The sequence below is a fragment of the Osmerus mordax genome, chromosome 8 (genome assembly GCF_038355195.1).
Source record: "Osmerus mordax isolate fOsmMor3 chromosome 8, fOsmMor3.pri, whole genome shotgun sequence".
NCBI lineage: Eukaryota > Metazoa > Chordata > Actinopteri > Osmeriformes > Osmeridae > Osmerus > Osmerus mordax.
Window position 1 is genome coordinate 9,584,860 of NC_090057.1, and position 23,602 is coordinate 9,608,461.

Below are 23,602 nucleotides of genomic sequence, written 5' to 3' on the forward strand. Positions count from 1 at the left end.
GACTAGTTGATATGATAATTTTGTTAGGATGATAATGTTAATTGGGCTAATTAGTCGTTATCAGATACAAATATAGGCAGTTGATTAGTCCTATGTAATTTATTATTTATTTAATTATTATTTATAAGTAACAAATGTGTTAAAATGGCTCCAACAAATGTCACTTTCGAAATACACAACATGCAAGAGAAAATAATGTTTCGGAAGAGATTGGAAATCAAATTATAGGCTTGGTATCGGTTAGACCTGATTTAAAAAGTTGTGTGAATTTTGCCCCAATGGAATTTTTATGGCTGTCAGAAATGAATGAGGTCACATTACTATAATTATGCGTAGTAAAATATAGGCCTATGACAGTTGATAAAACAATGTGTCAGGTTGTTGCCTTAAAATTGAGCATTCTGTCTGTTTTGTATCCCATGGTTATCTTCATGGTGACTATTACATCTCTAGCGGAATAGGGGGGAACGGCCTGAAGTGAAACCCGATCCTCCCGCCCCTAACTTAGCTCGTGTTTGCTCTGTTGCTCTAAAGGAGTGTTGTTTTCACGCGCATGGGACCAGTAGAACCATAGGCCGTAGCGCGAGGGGTGTGCGAGGACTGTCTGCTTGTAATACCGTGCACTTTAGGTCCTAGTTATATGTGTGTAATAGAAATCGTTCTTTTATCACTATGTTGAATTATTCGTTTGTGGTTTGTTAGTTTGAATTTGAGGGGTGTCTTTAGGAAACATAATTCGCTGAAAAGCCGCCTTAATTAGAGAAATGGATCCAATTACCAAGTGGACATCTAAACAAGTTGTCGACTGGATGAGAGGTGAGTTATAGGCCCTTACCCTATTGCCCATTACCCTATTTATTATTGTCATGTGTTCCATTTGCTTTGTTGTGATTGTTCACACAAAACAACAACTTTGTATGATGCAATAAAAGTTATGTTAAGGACCCTTGGTTGACCATAAATTACTGGAATATGCAGTTTACATTGAAAACTTTAATCAAATTATGGCATTGTCTTGAAGTGTTTTGGGTCACTTAAGGTATGTTAAGTAATTGTCTTTCGTAATTGTTATTCAATACACTGCATATAAGCTTTTGTGTTTTTGTGAGGAGATTGTCTCAAGCAATGTGTGTAAGGAATTGTGTTTACATTGAGATCGCTTCAAAACACTTGTTTTGGTTGCTATGAGCTTGTAGGCCTTGGTGCTACAAGAACCCAATCTGTTTATTAGTGTAATTTATCTACTAAATATGTAAATAAATATAAACTGAAATCAAGTTTTATGCAGTTCAGTGCCCTGAAGAATCATCCTCTTTCTTCATCAGGTACTTACTGATGTTCATTATGTTCTACTTATGTTCATTGTTAACTGCACTGTCCAAACTATGACCTACCTATTTGTTGAACCCATTAGGCCTATAAAGGATGTTTACTTACAGATGGACTCTAGGCTGCTGCTGGGCCTAACAAGCCTAGCTCCATAATTTAAACACTACCCATGGTAGATCTATCGTGCAGGACACATTAGCCGCTGGAAGCCTTTACGCCTTTTCTACGTATTCATCCTCATCGGCATGTGTTGTTAAGCGGGGAATAATAACAGCCAGGCACGCTTGACCTGCTAACAGATCATCCCATGAGGAACCAAGGGTCACCAGAGCTCCATGCATTTGCATTCAGCCACCTGAAGACAACAGTGCTCCAGGAGAGATGCTTTCATGAATGGGCCATCTAGTCACCTCACTTGATCTCTTATAGGTTGACTAAAGCCATATGCCGCTTGTTTGGGTGCTGTTTCAGTCATATCCATTTCTAGCTTGCATATGATTTGGCAAACCTGCAACTGAATTACTGGAGACAAATAAAAGAAATCCAGAGTTCCAAACGGAAGAGTTATTTTCCCATTCTACATACGGAGCTTCACAATGAATTCACATGCATCTAGTTTGAAGCTTTTGTCCGTATGCAACTGACCATCTGACACAGCCGCCCCATGGACAACACCCTGACCGTCCACATCTCTTTAACACCGGCCACAATGGGCTAGGCAAGCCGCAAAGCCAGACAATAAAGGACTAACTGAACAAGAGCTCTGTCCATAGGTCAGCATCATGCTGTGCGCAGGGGACAAAAGGTCACACCAGGAACTCGCCACCATGAAGGGGATGAAGGCCCTCCAAAACAGGAGTCCTCCAAGCACAGATCCCACCGTGGGCCTTCAGGCTGGGTCAGTGCCAGCAGAGGATGTGCACGTGTCCCTGTGTTTGTACATCCTGCTCACTCTGTTTACACCAGGGTTCTGTGATTCCAAAGAGGATTGTTCTCTCCAGCTATGGCTTGGGCTCTATATGTTTACACCAGAAGTCTGACTCAGGCAACAGGTCCTTTTATGAGAGGTTTAGCTAGTGCCATTAAAATGCTTCTGTTTGACTTGGCATGCTTCCCAGGGCTCAAACCAGGGACTCCCAGCGGTTCAAAGTTTCTGTAACGCAATCTCTCCAGCTTCTTCAGTGGACCAGGCATGAATCAAGTTCCAAAGAATTGGAGAATCCTAATCCACAAGCAAACTAGCCATCCCCATTTGAGTGAGAAATACAACTGATGGAGTTCAGTAAAACTCTACTATTCACAGACAGAGAGCATGTTCAGACCAGTCCACAACATATTTGAATGGCAGTACAATTATAGAGGAGTGTTGTGATTGATTGGAGATCAAGATGGAGCAGACCACTTAAGATTGTGAGGCAGTTATCTTTATGTGTATGTGTATGAGTTAGGATTCATGATTGAGGTATGGAACAAGGTTCCAAATGCCTGTCAAAGTGCCAAACTGTCAACAAAGTGCTTGCTTTAGTTGTTAATTCCCATCAGATTCTCATCTACAGGGTTCAGTTATTTACAAGACAGGGTTGGTGTACACATTGGAGCATCTAGTTTGTTTGCGTGCTTAGAGGGAGGAGGAGGATTCTTGAGTCTTAGAGACACATAGTCACAAGACCGACCTCTCTCACCCCGCCCCCATTTTCTCCTGATTGGATGTGCTTATCAGGAGGGAAACCAAGCTCACTGGCTATGCACACTATATAACAGGAAATTTCAGGCATTCTGTCGTCCAAGCCTCTTTTCCTGTTACTGTTCAAATTGTTCTTTATAATTACAGGCAACCTTTGATCGCAATTACAGAGCGATTTACCACTCACCTTTCGTAAAACGAAATAACTGAGGTTTACATGTGTTTATTTTGCAAACACTTTAATCCAAAGTAACACACAAATAGTGCCTCTGGTGAGTGCACGAGATAATCAAGGACTAGAAGTGCACATTGGGAACACATATTAGGTTAGTGCCAAGCAAAAGTTTGTGTTATACAAGACTCAGTTTGTGAACTGTACAGACATCTCAAACATAGTTGGCCTTAAAAGTGTAGGTTAAAGAAAGCTTTCTTAAATAGGTTCTCAATGAGTTTTTAATGTGATGCCTCTGAAGTCTGTGAGTATGGATTGATAAGCTGCGTAATGGCATACTAATGACTTGGCTGCACTTAATTTTAGCAAAAGTACATGTTGTTCATGTTATCTGTTCCATTCCTCTGACGTAGAACACTAACATTACAGGTTATCTGTGCTGCCTATTACTCAGAATAATTGGAATGACTCAGTATTAAGTAGTAAAAGTTACCATGAATACGAAGCTTCTAGCGGAAATCATGCTTCCTCTACCTTGTCATCCAGACTACGTCAGTTGCTCAAAATAGTTTCCATGGGAACATAATGCCATAGATTAACTTTGAAACCTCCTCATTGGTTGCATAAAGTCAGAGAATTCTGAAGAATCAAAGCACCTTTACAGGTTGTACTGAACACACAACAAGCAAGAAACAACAAACCACAACAAACTCACCACTGGACAAAGCCCAGACAATAAACGCAACAACCAAAAACAATTGTATTTTCTTGAAGTTCAGCAATGAGATGATTGTTCAGAACGGTCAAGGAAGTCCTTTTTCCCATGAATCTGTATTGTTTGAGAAAGGCTCTGTTTCCTTTCCCTGTCCTGCTTCGATGAATGACCTTTGTGTACACTGGACAGTTGGAATTGAGTGACGGATACAAAGTGACCCTATGAATAGTCGGAATACTTTTTAGCCACTCTTCCTTTCAAATCTCCACCCTTGTCCTGTTGTGAGAGGTGGGGTAAACATTCCCTTTGTTGACCCCAGCTTTGGAATGCAGGTCCAAACTCTAGTCATTCATAGGCTGTCGACCCCAGACAGCACAACACGTGCCTTTGTATGATGAACGGACTCATGCCAGAGTTCAGGCCTGTTAAATTGTGTATTGAGCCACACCAAGCACTAGTTGAAAGGGGAAGCTTCTAGGCTGTTAGCTGCAGCAGATACAATGTACAGTAGACACCCTTGAACTATTTTAAACACTGTATTTTTTTATTTTTTTCTTATCTTAGTTCTGATCTGGTTGACATGTTATTAACTGGATTTGTGGGAGTGGAATTTATTTTAAACCCTTTTAGTTTACTGATAACTTACAGTGACATCATAAACAGTAGTCTGTTTTCTTATGTTTATACTCATTTGTAGCCCTGATCTGCATAGACTGCATAGATGACATGTTTCATGTTTCTTGAAATTTGAGAAATTATCAAAAGCAATTTTATAGAGAGATAGAAATTCCTCTTCTAAAGAGTTGAATTCAAGGCAAAGAATTTGAGTATAAAATCATTGATAAGAGATTGATTGAATTACAGTTTCATTAGACATAAAAGTAGAACAATTGATGAAATCATAAAAAATAAGTTTTGAACATGATAAACCATCCATCTCAGAAGCTTGTATACAGGTCCCAGAGGGCAGTGCTGCTGACTTTGTATTACTTTCCCACTGTCAGTTCATTGGCAGGAAGGGCAGAGGGCCAAAGCTGTGAATACAAGACTTCATGGGGAGGAAAAGCAAGAAGACTAGAGAAAGAGAGAGAGGGGGGGGGAATGAAAGCTAGATTCTTACGAAAATGCCGACATTAAAGAGGGCTAACGCACAATTCTCTTGTTTGTAACAAAACCCTGAAAAATGAGGGCCCCCGTAATACTTAGCCTCATGCTTGCTGGACCGTGGATTTGGGACTGATCTATGTCAAGATTAGTAGTTAGGCTTTTCCTGAGCTTTATTCTGGGTAATTTTCTTGTGTGAAATGTAGTGTGAAGGGACTTTTAGAACGGATGTATTGATGACCCCAGAACTATTGCACATTTAGAGAGTGATCAGATCATGCTGCACATTCCATGAAATAGTCTAACAGTTAGGGCTATTATTATTTTGTTTATTTTTTTATCAAAATATATCTTCAGCCTATTACATCACAACCACAATAATTGAATAGAAGGTGTCCATTTTATGCAGTTGAGTTTGTAGTGTGGTAATTTAAAACAGTGCAGTTGCATCTACCCTGTCCACCATTTTGTCCATTGTTGATTGCCTTCAAAGGTAACTGATATCAACAAACACTCCCAGGTCCTCATGTTCTGGATGTAAATATTTAATGTGTGTGAGATGCTTTAGAACCTGCCCAGGGTACAGCTGCCAGTAACTAAGCTGAGATGGAATTGTTAACACGAGGCCCATTTGTTCAATTGGATTTCTAAAGCCAATAAGATTTGGATGTTTCTAGAGATATTTTAGTGTGGTAATCCTTCTGTAAAATTAGGATTTGAAGCTGACTCCAAGATGGGTCGGGGCCAAACTGAAAGGCGTTGACGTGGGAATTCTCTTGAAGGAATGAGAAAAATGTTTTGATTGTAAATGTTCGAGGGAGATTTGTGGATGGAGGTCTGGATGGACAGAAGAGTTGGATTCAGACTTTACGGGTTGTAAGCGATTGGTTGCGTGACATCAGCTATCCTATGCTGTTTGAGAATACAACGACTGCTCCTCAGGTGACAGTAATTGGATCTGGCAATAAATTAAACCATCTGAGATGATGATCAAAAAACATCTGCCAACTCATTGGAAACCAAACCAAACAGTTTTGTGACCTCTGTAAAACATATCTGGGAAAGACTATTCATAATAAAAAAATAAATGTAAAAATAAAAAATAGTCTACTTTTGCGATGCTAAGTCTTAGCTGTCATCAGCTAGCGCTCATATCTATTTATCTTGTCCCGGGAGAGACTGCAGCTGTTCACTCATTCAGGAGATCTGTCAGGTTAACTCCTGTCTCTTCTTCAGCCTCTCTGAGATCCTGCCACACGTTCCTCCTTTGGCTTGTTGTCCAACTTTTCTCACTCAACTGTCACTACAAAGTACTCAACAAGATCTATTACACCAGTCACGCCCACGTTTACAGCCCCACGGCAAACATGTGGACGTTTGTCTGTAAAAGGTTAAGTCAGAAATACATCTAACTCTTAAGGTTAAGGTGGCCTTTACAAAAAGTTGACTTCATAACTGTTGCCTGAAATATACTGAGTCTTAAAACAGCTATTATTGATTCAATAAGGTCTTAGGAGCATGCTTCCAAATGTAAATGTTAATATCCTCAGATCTCTAAAATGATCTCAAGTCAGTGAAGGCTGTGGTTCAGATCAGCTGTCCCTGAAAGGTTTCAGTATAAAAAGAGGGTTTAAGCTGACTGCTTAAGGGTCAGCATGTTTTGTGAACGTGTTGTTTATGTGTGTGAACACAAAGGAGGCTAGAGACACTTTTTGGACACATTCTTAGCTAGTCAGAAGGCGTCGCTACTCCTCTGTCCTGCTAACCCAGAGAGAACCATCTGTCGTGTGCTGGCATTCCAAGCCAACGGGAGCCAGGATTGCCTTGTGTGATTTTAATGACCCCATGTGGTGGCAGTTGCTTTCGTCTTCTTTATTGTTTACACAAACACGTGCATTTGGGGGCCAGTTGCTAATCCAGTTTGATTCTGAATACCTCAACAGATGAGGGCGCTGATTTGTGTTGGCTTAGCTCTTGGACCATAGCGACTGTTGTGTGTGGGATATGGAGTCGCATTCTGATGGCTTGATGTGGGGTCAGATGATGATGAGATTTACTCTGGTTCTCGCTGGACAGTGCTATCCAGATAGATGCCTTTTTGAGTGATGGATTCATGGAAGAGCATGGAAGAGTAAATAGCCAGTATTGACTCACTACCACTGTTTGCTTCTACACTTGTGTGGTATTAGAACCGGCCTCCTTCTCTCTGCTCCTCCAGTCTGAAAGGAGCTCTTTGTCTCACAGCAGTCTCTCTCTCTCTGTCTCTCTGTCTCTCTCTTTCTTTCTTTCTCTCCCTCACTCCCTCCTGGCTCTCTTACTCCGTCGCTCTATCCACCTCTCTCCTGTCTCTCATGTCTCTCTCTCCTCATTTCTTTCTTTCTTTCTTTCTCAAACTCACTCTCTCCTTTCACCTCTCTCATGTGTTCCCTGTGTCTGTCTCCTTCTCTCTCTTCCATCTATCTCTCCCCCCCCCCCTACAACAGGTCTGGATGACAGCCTCCAGCAGTATGTTCCCTCCTTTGAGAGGGAGAAGATTGACGGGGAGCAGCTGTTGAAGATCTCCCACCAGGAGCTGCTTGTGCTGGGGGTGTCCCGGATCGGACACCAGGAGCTGGTACTGGAGGCCGTGGACCTGCTCTGTGCTCTGGTTTGTACTCTACTCATCCTACCTTATAGATTATGAAAAGCCATTGAGCTACAGTCCCGAGCCATGGATATCTCAAGGAATATATTTGGTTCCCAAATCCAGTTAGTAAACATGATTGTACTTGTACCATTGACCAGTCTCTTTTAGATGTGTATCTATATCCAGAAAGAATGAGAGCACTGGTCAACCAAATACATGAGCACCTTGAGCAGGGTCTCCGTGTTGACGATTGCCTTGTCTGAGCGTGTCCGCGCTGCCCGTTATATGGGAGAGGCTGGCACTGGTCAGGAAGCTGGGATTAGAGAGGAATGTCCGGTCAGCTGTCTGTCTCTGGCCGTGCTCTCCTCCTGCAGCACAGCATCATCCAGGGGCCTCGCATGAGAGTCCAGGAGGACAGGGCCTCACACCCGCACACACACACACACACAGACACACACACACACACAGGCACATATGCACACATCGACATGCCTATACACACAAACGTACATGCGCACACACCCGCCTGCATGTGTACATACACACACGCACACACACACACACACACAAACACCACAGGAAGGCTCTGCAGCCCATTACACCCATAGCCCCAGCCATAGCTTGACATAAGTTATGGACAACTAGCCCCCTGTCTGTGAACACTGAGCAAGAACATGTTCTTCATAAAATGGCCTGATCGAACTGCTCCTTATGGTTGGTTCACATGTTAGAGAATGTCCGAGATGTGAGAATAACATGCTGTCTTACAGTGATCAGCTCTAAAGACGGGAAAAAAACAACTATGCGTGACAGGGCCCCAGACACACAGAAGTCCAGTCGTGGCAGTGTGCAGTGTGTTGCACAGTGGCTCTCTGTAGGGGTGTTTGCATGGGGAAATATAACCAGTGTTCCAATCTATTGGGAAGCTGTGGTAAATAGGGACAGTACCCTGATACCCCCAGTGTGTTTTGTAAGATGAAGACACGGTGAATGACTCAGAACGGAACTATAGACGACGCTGACCACCTATTATGCAAATGCAGAATGCCCACAAACATGGGTTGTCTGTAACAAGAAGCACATTAACTTCACTGTGAGTGGGCCAGCACAGTACGTCTATTTAGATGGTTCCACTTTGAATTTGTCGCTCAACCTCTCCTGAAGTTCTTTTTAAACTGCTTTGTGACCACAGGGTCCTTTTATGATCCACAGATGGGAAAGCTCTATGGGCGAGGACAGGAACCTGGGAACTTGATCATGTCCAAAGTTAAATGGATTCATCATCTTTCCTGTGCACCGTTATGACACAGACAGCAGGCTTGACTGTGGATTGCTGGAACTCAGAGTTTTATGTTCTCAGGGTAATCTCCTTGTGGGGCAGGAAACAGATGTGACCCTCCCACCTGTCAAAGAGCCCCCCGCCCATCCTACACACTCAAACACACACACACACACACACACACCAGAAAGACTCTGCAGCCCATACACAGGCCAAGACACACACACAAGCACACATACTGCGCCCTCAGGAAAAGCCATTACACCATTGTTCCAGAGGTTTCCGTCCGGTAGTGTCAGATGATTCGTTGCCCCCCTGCCTCTTCACTCCCACTGTATCCCATTCATCAGAACGGTGTACACCTCCACAGAACTACTTTCCCTTCTTCCTTCTTTTCTTCCCTTTCTATGTTTCTCTCATTCTCTCATTTTTTTTGTCTCTCACTTTCTTTTTCTCTTTCTCTTTCAACTGTCTTTACCTCTACACTTTTCTCCCTGTGATTCTCTCTACCGCTCTTTATGTCCACTCTTCTGTCTCTTTTTTGTCTCTGTCTCCTTTCTCTTTCACTCACCATCTTAATCTGTCTGTCTCTTTCTCTCTCTCCCTCTCCTTTTCCATCACCCTAAACAGGCATTCCATATGCGGCAGATGTTTCCACAGTGTCTCTGCTCTGGGACAGAAAACAGAAAGATGCTGAACATCTGTCTAGCCAGCGGCATATAGTGTGCATGATTTCATCAGCTGGTTCATGATTAAAGAGAGAGGAGCTTTTGATCTCAATCTGATCTCAATCCCCCCCCCCCCCTCTCTCCCCACCTTTCAGAGCCACATCCCTGGTTGGTCTGGGTTAAGGTCTAAAAGAGTCAACCACAACAGACCCCCTCAGCTTTCTGAATGGGGCCAACAATTCTCCGGAGTTGCCCCAGTTGTTAAACCCCTGTAGTTGGGCACACACACATTGCCTTCACTCAATAACTAAGCAGGTTACCCAAAACGCTGATGAATGGATTAATTGCTATCGATTGCCACCCCCCTTTCACACACTACAACACCCCGCCCCCAACGCCCCGCGGGCCCTGGATGGGAGGTAATTAAGGTTGATGTTGAGCGGAATATTTTGCAGTCAGATGACGTCTGTGAGCAGGCTGCCATGGCGACCGGTTGTCAGGAATGTTGAGCGACTTTGAAATTGTCTGGGGGTCATGAGAATAACCTCGGTGTCCTTAATCCCCTGTCAATCCACGTCATAATAGAAGGGTCATAATGCAGCAATCATGTTTCCTAGCCTCTTAAGTGCCTTTGATAACGGCAGACTGGTAGACGGCATTAGAGGTGCGATAACAGAAGAATGCATGTGACTGGCTGACTGGATATCTCACCGTAATGGAGTTTTATTGTAACACATTCAGTTGGACGATTCCTTCATCAGAATTATGGCGTCGAAACCGACAACCTGAAGACTCTGGTGGGCTGTATGAGGGCTGCGACCAACAACCTCCACAACTCGGCGTCTGAGCGCAGAAAAAACCCCTGCTATGATGGCAAGAACTCGCACAAGCCCCCAAACGACTTCCTCACTGCTGTTGTTGAGCTGATCGCGGCTGCAAAGAGTCTGCTCGGCTGGCTGGACAGGTACGTCAAACACACACACACCCACACACTCACGTGTACATTTGACAGCTGTTAGAGGAATGCACATCATTAAACCATAAGTGACACCCGTGTTAACATCGCTGATATCTCGCAAGGGTCCAAACTTCAGTACTGTCATCAAGTCAAAACACCCAGTGCCTTTCCAAGTGTGGAAACACCCTGTTTTTTTCTCCTGTGCTTGTCTCAGCTTGAAACACATTCTAGAACAGCCAGCCATCAGTGTTGAGACCTCACAACAAGTACTACCTCAACAATAATATTTGCTATTGACGTGAACGCCATACAATAATATTTGCTTGACTGACAGGACGCCCCTGACTGGGATCAGTGATTTCACAGCCACCAAGAACAGGATCATTCAGCTGTGTCTGGAGCTCACCTCTACTGTTCAGAAGGTAAGAAAGCCTCAGTGCTCACACTTAAGAAGGTTCCTGCAAAGACCTTGATGACGCATTGGCTTATGTATTGGGAACGTTGGGTGGGTTAAACCCAGAGACAAGAAACACACATAAAGGCCCCTAAGACCGTTGAAAGACACAGGGGATTGTGACTGAAGGAAAAGATGACTACCTTGTTCCAGAGGATTATAGAACCCACATCACATTCAAGTTGGGACTGGAACGTCAAACGAGACGCTAGGATTCAGTTGATGTTACATGTTCTAAAGGGACGTTCAATGGAACGTTTCAATTGATGTTACTGAAAATGTTCTAGTGACGACCAGAATGTCAAGACAGTGCACCAGGAGAAAGTTTAACCAATTTGTTGTTTTTATTTTAAGTTTGGTCTAGTACACTTCAAGTCAGATTCAAATGGAGATGTTTTAGCTGAAGGTGTGTCCACATTTGCAGTAACCATAGTAACTCCTGGGCTGATAAGGGTAACAGCAGGAGTTCTGGCTAAGCGCATGTTTTCACTGATGAGACCATCCCCAACATGGACAGGAACATGCTCAATGAGCAGGTTCTGCCGGCTCCCCGCTAAACGTACTCAAGACCAAGATGGAGGCGCTGCCTTCTATGCCTCGTTGCTCCCTGTAGTTAAATAGCATCCCACAGAACTGTCATGCAATTACACTGTCACCGTGTTTACAAGGAGCTGTTATTTAGATGACCACAGGAGGCATGGTCTTGTGTATTTGGGGGACTTTTGCATTCCCCATTGGTTTCACCCCAGAGATTTTCATTTCTCAAATATTTGCTTACCGCTGGTGTTTTGCCGATGTGTTTACTGTCCCTGCTGAGCCTCAGAGCAACTTGGTTGGACTGGTCTCATATGTTGTATGTTTCCCATAATTGCAGGACTGCACGGTCTTTGAGATGGAGGAGAAGATATTGGAAGTTGTAAGTAGCAGTTCAGCTTTTCCTAGACCATAGGTTAATCCCTGGACGTTCATAATAAAAATAGAATCTGTAGGAACACACACACACGTATACATAGACATTCACTCATACTTACACACACATGGATGCACATACAAGCAAACATTCATTTTGCAGACAGGCACACACGCACACGCAAACCCCTACTTCCCTTTCCTGTGTCGAGAATCCCATGGCTCCTGTGCTGTGATGTGGGTGTAGTGCAGGGGGCCGTGTGTTTACACAGGTCAGTGATGTGATGAACCACAGAGGCCCTGCTTCCACATCCTGTAGAAGATAATGCTGCTAAGCGCTGGGGTCTGTCACACACTTAGCTGAACATTTCATTAAAGTGATAATATTGGTGTGGATTAGCCATTTCCTTTCAAGCCTGACCCTCTGTTTCACCTTCGCCAGCCAGTGTTCAGGCATGTTTAATGTCTGGTTATATAACACCGCTTATGCAAGGCTGGATCCGGCTCTCACGGACAGGATTTGGGTTCCCGGAGAGGTTATACACCTCTGTTTGTTTTGAAGCTCCCTAATCACAGCTTCCAGGAATGATGACAAAGCATTGGCATCATGTCTTGTCAGAAGAGGACCCAGCCCATAGCTGAGAATGAGTGGTGTTTTGTTTATCAATTGTACTCCCTATGATTCATATAAAATCTAAATAATAAAATGCATGACAGCAAAACACAGAGCTGTCCCACCTAGAATCCTTCAAAAAATAACCAGAAGCTGTTGACCACAGAGCTGTAATCACTAGACACCCAGGTCCCAACCAGTGACACCCAGGTTAAAATGCTGCTTGACAAACATTACCAAGTAATTAAGTCAATAAACAGACTTAAATAATATAAATAGACTTGCTGAGATACATTAAGAGTGCTAAATGTACAAGTAAACACATTTATTTTCTAAATATGTAGAAAATGTAAAAGATAAGCCTGTGTTTGTCTTTCAGTCGCGATCTCTGAACGGGATCTGTGACCAGACGGTGAGGATGACCTCTGACCCCCTGAAGAGTCACATGGCCTGTCTGGAGGAAGTCCATATCACCAACATCAGATCCGGAGAAGGACTGGTAAGAAGAACCTCAGGATGCACAGTCCTGCTGGATCGTCTATCCCACACTGCTCATAGACCAACATCCTACATATGTATTAATTTTTGAAAAATAAGCTCACCTGACAGTCTGGTTAGACACACAAATGGTAGCATGAAGCACAAAGGACTTTTGACCTTTTCGTTTCTCAGAAACAACATTATTTTGCTTATCCCTACTGTTTTTCTTTGTCTTTCAGGGGATGTATATCAAATCTACCTACGATGGGCTCCACGTTATCACCGGAACCACCGAAAACGTGAGTTTCCAGCTGTTGGAAGTGCTGGATAAAGCACTTACTGTCAGTTATAGTCACGAGAATCACCTCCCAAGGAGGTTCTCTCAGTGCTTTGATCTTGTCTTTGCTCACTGGGCTCCTCCTTTTCTCTAGTCTCCAGCAGACCGAACACACAGGATCCACGCAGGGGACGAGGTCATCCAGGTCAACAGGCAGACGGTGGTAGGTACCTCTGACCTGTCCGACCAAACAGAGAGCTCAGAGGCGTTTCCCTGGCGATGAACTGGCACAAAACATCCTGTGGATGACCCAGTATGAATTCATGCCGAACGGGACACAGGAAACAGATGATCATGTAACAATCGGCGACTACCGTGGGCACAGTCGAAAACGGGGGGTGTGGATGCAGGTGCAATAGGTGGCTGGAGATGGGTGTGGTCCTGATAGCTCCTGTTTGTGATTGGTCCAGATGGGCTGGCAGCTGAAGAACCTGGTTGGCAAGCTGAAGGCTGATCCCGAGGGTGTGGTGTTGCTGGTGAAGAAGAGGCCCTCAGGAGCCTCCTGCAACTTAACCCCCGCCCCCCTGAAGAACATGCGCTGGAGACCCCCCCTAGCTCAGGTACCCCCCACCCACCAGCATATGTCTAGTCTCAGAGTCCTTTTTGGATTCCTTCTCATTCTGCCATGCATGTGCGAGATGTGTGTGTGTGTGTTGTCCTGGAGCTGTTTTGGTTTGGGAAGGGAGATCTGAGGAAAGGAGACTAGCTCTTCTACCAGCCACCCAGGCTGCTGTTGTGGGTGGGTCACTGGCTGAACAATGATTCCCTTCTTCTAACTTCTCCTTCAGGAAGATAAAAAAATGGCAAAATGTCTGTGCATTCACTGGGGTTGATGTTCAAAATGTTTGGAAGGTGACTCATGTTCAAAGACAAAGAGTGTGATGGGACAGGGTGGGCTTTGGTTTTGCGTTTGGAAATTAGGCCAGGATGTGTGTTTTGGAAAGATTGCATGGAGTCCCTAAATGTCACTAGGCGGACTGTGAGATGGTGTGCCCTCTAATCTTTGAAACCTGCGAGGTCTCTTGTCAAAGTCTAGCCCATCCCTGACTGAATAGGTCGTCTCACCAATCAGGTTTCGGTTGAAGGCTAATCTCCACCCAACCCAACCCAAGGTCAACCTGAGAAAAGACCGAACAGAAAGTTGTCCACATAACGTATTTGAATAATTTCGATTTGTTAATGCAATAGTATTAATCCTGAAATGACTTTATTTCGGAAGAAATTAGGAATTGAGGAAAAGCTGTCCCAGCCTCGGAAATGGTCAGGACACAATTAAAAACAAAAGAATGTATTGTTTCATAAGTGGTCTGTGACTATATCCTCGCCAGATCTTACTTTGGAACATTCTGGAGTAACCTCTCAGAGCCAGACTCTAATAACCTGGGCAGCATTACCTAACCACATTTCAAATTAGAAAAATATCAATTGTAACACACTGATATATTTGGTGTTGAGAAACCATTCTGGTGATTTAGTGTTTCTCAGAACGGAGCATTCAGAGAAGACCAAATGAGGAACCCGTCAGAAGAACAGTCGTCACAGTGAAACCACTTCTAACACATCTCCTCTTGTTTTGTGTCACAGGGCGTCCCCAACGTGTCTAAAAGTATCTCTGATGTTCCCCTTCGAAAGAAGGAGAAACCAGGCATTCATGACCTGTACATCCCTCCTCCCCCAGCTGTGGCTTATGCCCCTCAGTAAGAGCCTGTCTGCCAAACCAGCCTCTTTTCATGTCTTCATTTAAATACTCGACCTACTTCTAATACTAGACCACAGTAAACCAACGGTCTCTCCATTCCCTATCACCCTCCTAAGCGATGGGAAGACAAACGTCAGTGCGAGTGTCAGAATGAGACCCAAGTCTCCAAACTCCTTCCTGGATGTCGAGAGCAGAAGGCGCTTCACCATTGCAGACTACGAGAACAAGATCACCGTTTGTCCCGCTGAACCCCACGTCCAGCCAGTTCCGGCCCCAGCCCGTCTGAGGCAGCGCTGCTCCACCCGCGGTACTGCCTCCTCACACACACACATGCACACACACACACACCCACCCACCCACACACAGCCTACAATCTGTCAGGTACTTTAATAGATTCCACGAAAAGAGGCACGTTTTATAATGATGGACTATTTGAACCCCTTTCAGGTAAACCCCGACCACTCTCCATGCCTGTGGATACATGCTTGGGCATGTCGGATTTGTCCTCCAGGCCATGGCCTCATGGGAGGAAGGGTAAGCCTGATCCACCTGCCTGAATGTAAAACACCAAAACAAAGCAGCCTGCTAATCTACACTGTTATCTGATTGGGCATTTTACTGCCTCACTACAGCTGCATGAACAAACCTGGGCAGGATTTGACCTGCGTGCTCTGAATTCTTATTGGGTTGTTTATTAACTTTGGGGTAAGCCCCAGCAGAACCACAGGACTATTCAGTCATTATTCCCTCATTACACTCCATTGCATTTGAGCACTTTTAGATTCAAAAGGTGTTCTGTACTGTTTAAAATTTAGCAAAAGAGATATGGTGTGTGAACGTCCAGTAATAAAATATATATACTTTTTGTCTCTGCTAGTGTTAGATACGTGCAATTCTTTACTAATTCATCAATGATAATTGTTAGGGTATGATACACATTTTCAATGCAATATGTGCGCATAGTGCAGGTACCTGTCAGTAATCTGTAGCTAGACGAGATTCTCAAACGCTTGCCCCTGCCCCCTTTAGGAGAGGACATCCTGCACAGATACCTGAGTAACGAGCGCATAGCCTCCATCTCAGAGGAGCCGCCCTGCTTCCCTCTGCCCTACCGGCCCCTGGGGGAGCGCCAGCTGGTTCGCGGCGTGGACCACATCAGGGGAAGCCAGTGTTTCATCAACGCCGACCTGCACAACAGCGCCACCATCCCCTACCAGGAAGCAGCCTCTAAAAAGAGCCCTGCTCCCCCTGCTGCTGCCCCTGCCGCTGCTACTTCCAAACACCCCTCCCAAGGACACCCTTCATTCCTGGGGGGCTGGCTGGCTCGTCTCAAGCTGCTGACTCACTGACGCCCCCACCCACCCACCCCCACCCCTCCTGGTCCTTCCCCCTGGTGGAGCATGTCCCCAGTTCCCTCACGCAGCCTTTCCACGATGGTGGGACATTATCTCTCAGTATTAGAGCACTCTGTTGAAATGTTATGCTGGACCTTCAGGCAGCCTCCACTACAGGCTACGCTTGGGAACTCAGATGGATCACTATACTGCATTTCAAACCTGCGTTGTGTTAGAGCATACTTCTGTATGCATTTCAACTCCTTAGAATGGTATATTGTTCGATTCAGTTCAGATACCTATGTTTGCCATCCTTCCTGGTGGAGGTGGAGAAATCATAACAAGTGAAGTATTGTTGTTTTTAATTAGCATGGCCTGTTTCTGCCCGTACTCCTCCTCATTCCACAGGGAGGGATTCAGCTTTAGGAAACATTTGCCTTGCCTTTATTGGTGACTATTCTATGAGTATGTTAAATTATTCCTTGTGCGTCCAAATATTTCTTGTAAATTGCTAATTCTATAAGAAATTAGATTTCCTTTGTATTTTGTACTTTGTTCTGTGTATTTTATCAGGTTGAATGGTATGCCAGTAATTTCATCTAAGACAATGTGTTTTCTTTTATGTCATTTCCTGTTACAAAGGTTTGGAGCAAAAAAACAATTCAGAGGTGCCCTTTGAAGGTCCAGTGCTTATATGTTGCTTTTGCAGAGTATGGTAATGTTTAAGTAGAGACATTTGCATATAATGATTGTTTTTTGATCAGGTAAAACATTTAGACGTGTGTCTAACTTTATCTCACTAACAGGTCTTCACTAATTCAGGTGTCATAGTTTGGCACTAAAGCAATGTCTTGACCAATTCACTGACATCTTTGTATTTTTGCCTTAGAAACAGAAAACACACTTAATAAATATTCTGAAGTGTTTCTCATGATAAATGTAGCCTACTCGATAGGATAGACAGTTTCATCAATAGTTTTCTGATATTAAACAACTTATCTGTGCTAATTAAAGATGGACCATATCCAGTCACTGAATTCAGGAATATTGACTATTTAAGATTATTTAAGTGCTTGTACTGTTGATACCTTTCTCTTCAACATGGTGAGAACTGCTAATAAAAGTGCAATTCACTTTGGTGCCCTTATTTCTCAAAAATAAAAAGCATTCTTTGTACTTAAAGGACGGTTGAAGCAAAATCTATAAGAAACATGAATACAATAATGCTTTAATGTAATGTGGGGAAAGTATGGATATACTTCGCAAAACCTCTAAATTGATGACCATAGCCCTCACTATAGTCCTAAAACGTTGTAAAGGGAGTGTTGATCTTAATTTGCCATCTTTAGCTTCAAAATGACTGTATGTTGGCTCAAATATTGTGTGCTTGTGCTGCCAACTGAAATTATTTAATATTCTATGACACAACGGTGACATCTACAGGTATCTGAGAGACGTACACACATTTACATTTACATTTAGTCATTTAGCAGACGCTCTTATCCAGAGCGACTTACAGTAAGTACAGGGACATTTGACATTTGACAATTATTAATTGATTTGTTTTGTTGTCACGAGAGAGAGGGAACACATATTTCATAACCACCAGCTAGATACCGTATTAAATGTATACTGAGTCCCCAACAAACTTCCTAGGGACAGTGCTGGCCTCACTGTCATTTCTGTAGTCTTTTAACAAGTACAACTAAACTACCAGAACGGGTGAGAAAGATGAGACCCACAGAAAATGAAACAGGATGTCACCGCACAACCTGTGGCTTGGCAGATCGTGTATGTCTGTGTATTTGAATGTGTGGGGGTGGGTGAGATGCGGGCGGGGGGGGGGGGGGGGGGGGGGGGGGGGTTGGTTCGCCTCCTCCTTCAGTTAGTCATCTATCACTCTGAGAGCCGTGGCTGCAGAATGCTGCTGAGAAGCTACAAGGTGTTTTCTCACCCCCTGTTCATCTCTTATCTTTCTGCCTGGAGCTCTCCTGGCCACACACAATCAGAACTGGGTTGGAGGTAAGAGTCCATCACTTCTAGGTAGTACATTCGCAGAAGTTACTAGACATGTATGACTAGGTCGCCTTTGTTTGTTTCCATTCCAGACTGCATCCTCCATTAGGCTGTTGCAGTTTTTCATTTGCACGTAGGGGGACTTAGTATGCATGTATTGACGTGTGTGTGTGTGGCAGGTCATGCGGCCATGAGTAGGCGAAAGGTCTCTGTGAAGGAACTGGGCCAGGTGGACTGTCATGGATGGCTTCACAAGAAGAGGGAGGGAAAGGGCTTCCTTGGCATCAAATGGAAGAAGTACTGGTTTGTTCTGAAGAAGACCTCTCTTTACTGGTACACCTGTGAGACGGTAAGTTCACTCATCATAAGGATGAGGGAAGCAAAAGCTAACTTTGTGACTCTTATCAGACGCTCATATTCATCTTAAAAATAGTCGAAAGATATGTTGTTTCAAAGTCAAAACCAAATTGTGTATCCTTGAGTTCAACCAGTGTTCCTCAAACCCACATTTCCCTTTTTCTACATCAGCATGTTGTCTTTAATTCTGTTTATAGGCAGAGAAAGCAGAAGGATATATAAACCTAGCCGATTTCACTGTTGACCAAGCCAGAGAATGCAAAAAGAAACAGTAAGAGCTGCTTGTGCATCTATAAAAATAGGGACCTAACCTGGGACATCATCCCAGCCAGGCTCAGGCTCTACACCTCTTAAATGTAGTATTTTAGTATAAGCACAACACTTCCCCCTAGGATGTAATTTTAACTTCCACTTCTTTGGATAAATATAATGCTGCCTGTTTATTCCTGCTTCACTGTCTCAGTATGATATGACCTGATGGGTTGTAGTAATATGATTTCTCAAAGCTGGCTGTTAGCTAGCTGTCTTATGCATACTGTCACAGGAACTTGTTTAGAAGTGTTTATCACACATATACTTCCCTATCAGAAAGGGGGGAGCTGTACCACATTATGTGTAGTCATGTTCCCCTATCTAAATTAGATGTAAGTTTACTGTAACATTTTCAGAATAGAAAAAGAAAAATACTTAGTATGTCCCACTGCCTGTCAATGCTGCCATGATGATAAACACCAGAAAGTAGTTCTTACTGCCATTTTGTTTACCTTGAGCTTTCAGTGCTATGAAGGCCAGCCACCCGCACATTGTGACTTTCTTCTTGGCAGCTGAAAGTCTGCGAGACATGAATAAGTAAGTGTGAAAGAACAGGAAATGGGTTACCAATGTATAAAATAGGTAGAATAACCCACTGAATATCTCTGTTACAGGTGGCTGGCTAAACTGTCTATAGCTTCCACAATGACAGAGCCTTCAGAGGAAATCAGTGGAGGTAAGTACCACTGAGGGTTCAGGGTATCATTGTAACTGGTTCCTGCTTTGTGTTGTTTTGGGTGTGTTTCTGTATGTGAGAACAAGAGATAGAGAGAATGGGTGTCCGAGAGACTCATTGTATCTGTGTTCAAGTTTCCTCTCTGTGTGTTTGTTCAGAGTGCTACAGCGAGGCTAGTGACCAAGAGGAGGAGTCTATGGAGACGCCCTCTCCTCTCTACTCTGAGCAGCTGACCACAGACTCTGTCAATGTGAGTGGTCAGTGACGTCCTCCTCTGGACCTCTCTCTTCTGGACTGTCCTAACCTCTGCCATGAATCAGGCCTTGAGAGGCTTGTGAGGCTTCATTGTGAATGGTGTGATCCAAACCGTGTCTGAACCTATGATGCTGTCACCAGGGAGACGTGCCCCAGAATTGCTGCATGTCCTCCCCCTGCCCTCCCCCCCTAGCTGCCTCCCCTCCCGCCGCCATGGTGACCCGGGAGAGCAGCAAAGTGCTTCCCACAAAGCAGACTGAGTCCTGGCTGAAGGCCCCTCCTCCAGGGGGTCCCCCCAGTGGTCCGGCCCCACGCCTGCTGGTGACGCAGGAGGATGGAGCTGGTGAGGCAGGCGTCTTTTATCTACATCAAGGCTGGCCAACCCTGTTCCGGGAGAGCTTTATAGGTTTTCATTCCAAACCAATCCAGCATATTCAATTCTGATAGTTAGCTGGCCGACAAACTAAATCATGTTTGATACAACTGGCGCTGGAGTGAAAACATACAGGAAGGTACATCTCCAGTGGCAGAGTTTACAAACATATATTTTTGTGTCGTTTGCTATGGGGGGAAGCAGACTGAGTCCGTTGACACAACTTCCTGTGAAAAGTAACCAAATGTCTTGGAATTTTTCTTTGTTGGATTACATTTAGAGAACACGTCTGATGAGATGAGTAGGTTGTTCATTCACCTGAGAGAGATGAGAATATCTCCTACCGGCCAGTTCAGACCCTGCTCCCAGCGAGACTTCAGAGTGTCTTTCATCAGGCGCTGCAAAAACGACAAGATCAATGACAAGCTGCATCTGGTCCGGACCCTCAACAGCACTTTAAAGGTCAGTGCTGGGTCTAACACAAAGGTCAAACTGACCGCAGGATCATTATTTCCATGACATATTTTATACGTACCAACATTTTTGGAGAAAGAACAAACTGTTAGAAATGAAGACATTTTCTACCACTGGTTTAAAGAACAATTTATCCATGTGTTTCTGTGGTAATTCATTTTGAATGGTCTTTTTGTCTTCAAGGCAAAAGAAGTGGACCTGTTGAGCATCCAACAGGTGCTGGACGACCCTACTCTCACAGCTCTCTCATATCGCTCCTGGAAGGTCTGCAACACACTCTTGATGCAGGAGATCATTAAGTGCCAGAGTCCTCCAGAGGGCAGTAGAGAGCTTCCTGTCAGGGCTCACAGTGAGGTCTGTGTGGACCAGACCGCTGTGACAACAGACAAGAAAGGTGTCTGAAGGCTTTAGGAGGAAACAACAGAGACTGTTATAATTCAATATTGTACTCGAGGACAACATTATATTGCTCATTTGAGTGGAGTAGTTCCTAAAATGTGTGTGTCTTTTGTCAAATTGTTTACAGTTACATGCAGATGTGTTAGCTTCTATAACAATGATTTAATAGCAATTTCGTTTACTCATGTTTTTGTTTGTTTGTGCAATATTTGTATGGGTGACGTGGAGTAAAAGATGCCTTACTGAAAAGCATTTCATCTCATGGTACATTCATTATATTTCCCTGGTTTTGCACAGGGAATAGTTTTTTGTTTTGTTTTTTAATCACACTTTTGTTTGTTGTTTGCCAAAAGGGTTAGGTTAGAGTGAGCATGCTGTCATAACTGTAATTACATTCATGTCACATGACTGGGTCTTGAATGCAATACACTGGCATTATGCTGTCATGAGATGATTAACGATAATGTCTTAATGGTTTTAATGGTAATGTTTTTTTTTACTGTTAATTATAACTCATAGTTTTTCAATAATTAGTCATTAATATAACTTTTCATATCGAAATACTGCCAATAAATGCTTGAGCTATATATAACATAGTCTTTGTGATCTGAATCAAACTGCTGTTGCTAAAGTTCCATAACGGGTCTGTGTGGAAGCCATTAGAGCTGTTGATCATTCTTCTATGAGGCCGTATTCACACTCTAAAGTGAGAATTAAAGCACACCATCTGCGGTCACCACAGAATATTTAGTATTGTAAAGGAACTGCATATTAATGCCCAAAAGTCCTTAAAAAGTCCAGTGAATGAAGTTGACAAAAAGTAGCTTGGAAGACGCAGATGATAACTGGCCATCTGTTGCTTGCTTTTGTGTCAAGGAACAAAGGCAACTTTGCTGTGCTGGCTGCTATTCCTTCAACCCCAACCCCTACATCGGCTCATTTGAATGAGAATTGAGGAATGGAGATTTGTTTCACTCTTTCACCACTGGGGGTCCCTAGGCAGCCTGGTGCAGGGTTGGGGATAAGATTGAATGTTGTTAAACCTTAACATAAGCCCTCAAGGGAACTAAGCTTGCAATGTTTCTAAGGTAAACTGAATATAACCATGTTTGTCTGGAAAATAAGTACATTTTCTTGGAAGGGGATTCTATATAATACCCCTAAGGGCTAACCCACTATGTCCTGCTGAGGTCAGACAGAAGGCAAGGAGAGAGTATGCTGCAGAAGATTCCATTGTAAAAGGATGATTTAATCATAAGCATTCCTTTTGCGTTTCTGTCATCAAACCATTTTTCTGCATGAGCAGATTCTTCAATACCCTGTTGGGGTGCTGCTATAATGAGGATTCTCAGGACCGTGCATATCTATCAGTCCCAGGCCTGCTCCATTCAAGTGTACACATCTTAATGAAAACAGCAAGTCCAATGCTGTCCAAAGATTCAGATCAAAGCCATGTGATGACCACGATCTATTCCATTAGTACGGTTCTAATCCACTTATACATTATTCTATATCATGCTCATCACATCACATCTGCATTTAAATGAATATTCCAGCACAGCTAGCCTCTACAGAGCAGGAGGAAACTCCTAGTTGATAGAATGTTCATGAACATTACTTTCATCTCCTTGTCTGTGTTGAACGTCGACTTTCTGAGGACTCTTTAGTCAGTCAGTCCTGGAAGATGGGCATATGTAGAACTTGATGTTGCTTGGAAGACAATGCCACACATTCCTTACAGCGCCTGTGGTTTAATATTCTGCTATGCTACCAGTGTGGGGTCAGACAAACTAGGCTGCTAGCTTCAAACCACAGCAAGTAAGCAAAACAAATTCTCCTCATCCTTACATTATGACTCATTTTACTACTCGGAACAAACATCCAACAACAAAAACAACATTCTTGCACTCTCCCTGCCCTATCCAAAAATAACAAGGGATTTTTTTCTTTTCTAAAAGGATGATATATTGAGGCAGTTGGAATTGCAGGTTTTATGTTTCTGAACACAAAGCATGGTGAATCACCCTATGGCATTGAGACAGTGCAAAGAGGAGCAGCTGTTTTTAACAGCAAAGCCTCAAAACACTGTGAATATTCATGTCAATATTCACAAGATTCGCAACTAGGTATCCCTAGGTAGGCATTTCTCCCTGGACACACTCTGTCCCTGGAGAGACGTCTTCGGTCTGGGCTCAGGCATTCATGTCAATCTCTCTGGTGATGATGTTTCCGCCTCACTGGACACAGATGAATATTAATGCTGATTGTCCCTGTGTGCTGTTTGCCCACGGCCAGCCTAGATCCCCCACCAGCTACACTACGCTTCCCCTCTAACTGTCTCCATATCTGAAATTCTCACCTCTCATCTTGATTTAGGGC

The 23,602-nt window shown here is 43.7% G+C and overlaps 2 protein-coding genes across 3 annotated transcripts; both read left to right on the forward strand.

Annotated features, from left to right (window-relative positions):
* The first annotated feature begins 575 nt into the window (after window positions 1–575).
* Window positions 576–17,497, forward strand: cnksr3 (cnksr family member 3). 2 transcript variants are annotated; one of them, XM_067242092.1, is made up of 13 exons: window positions 576–816; window positions 7,488–7,651; window positions 10,339–10,541; window positions 10,870–10,957; window positions 11,864–11,905; window positions 12,891–13,010; window positions 13,231–13,290; window positions 13,423–13,491; window positions 13,739–13,888; window positions 14,913–15,025; window positions 15,144–15,334; window positions 15,475–15,561; window positions 16,057–17,497. In XM_067242092.1, the coding sequence occupies exons 1-13, from the start codon at window positions 765–767 to the stop codon at window positions 16,374–16,376; spliced, it is 1,659 nt and encodes a 552-aa protein (XP_067098193.1). In that variant the 5' UTR covers window positions 576–764; the 3' UTR covers window positions 16,377–17,497. The 2 variants fall into 2 exon arrangements, with proteins under 2 accessions (XP_067098193.1, XP_067098194.1); XM_067242093.1 differs by lacking the exons at window positions 576–816; window positions 7,488–7,651 and adding an exon at window positions 8,934–8,991.
* Window positions 17,498–18,336: 839 nt separating this feature from the next.
* ipcef1 (interaction protein for cytohesin exchange factors 1) lies at window positions 18,337–21,806 on the forward strand. Its single transcript, XM_067242095.1, has 9 exons — window positions 18,337–18,383; window positions 18,557–18,726; window positions 18,932–19,005; window positions 19,512–19,583; window positions 19,661–19,722; window positions 19,881–19,972; window positions 20,119–20,320; window positions 20,631–20,812; window positions 21,008–21,806. Exons 2-9 carry the CDS (start codon window positions 18,568–18,570, stop codon window positions 21,224–21,226), a joined length of 1,062 nt encoding a protein of 353 aa, XP_067098196.1. The 5' UTR covers window positions 18,337–18,383; window positions 18,557–18,567; the 3' UTR covers window positions 21,227–21,806.
* Window positions 21,807–23,602: the final 1,796 nt, after the last annotated feature.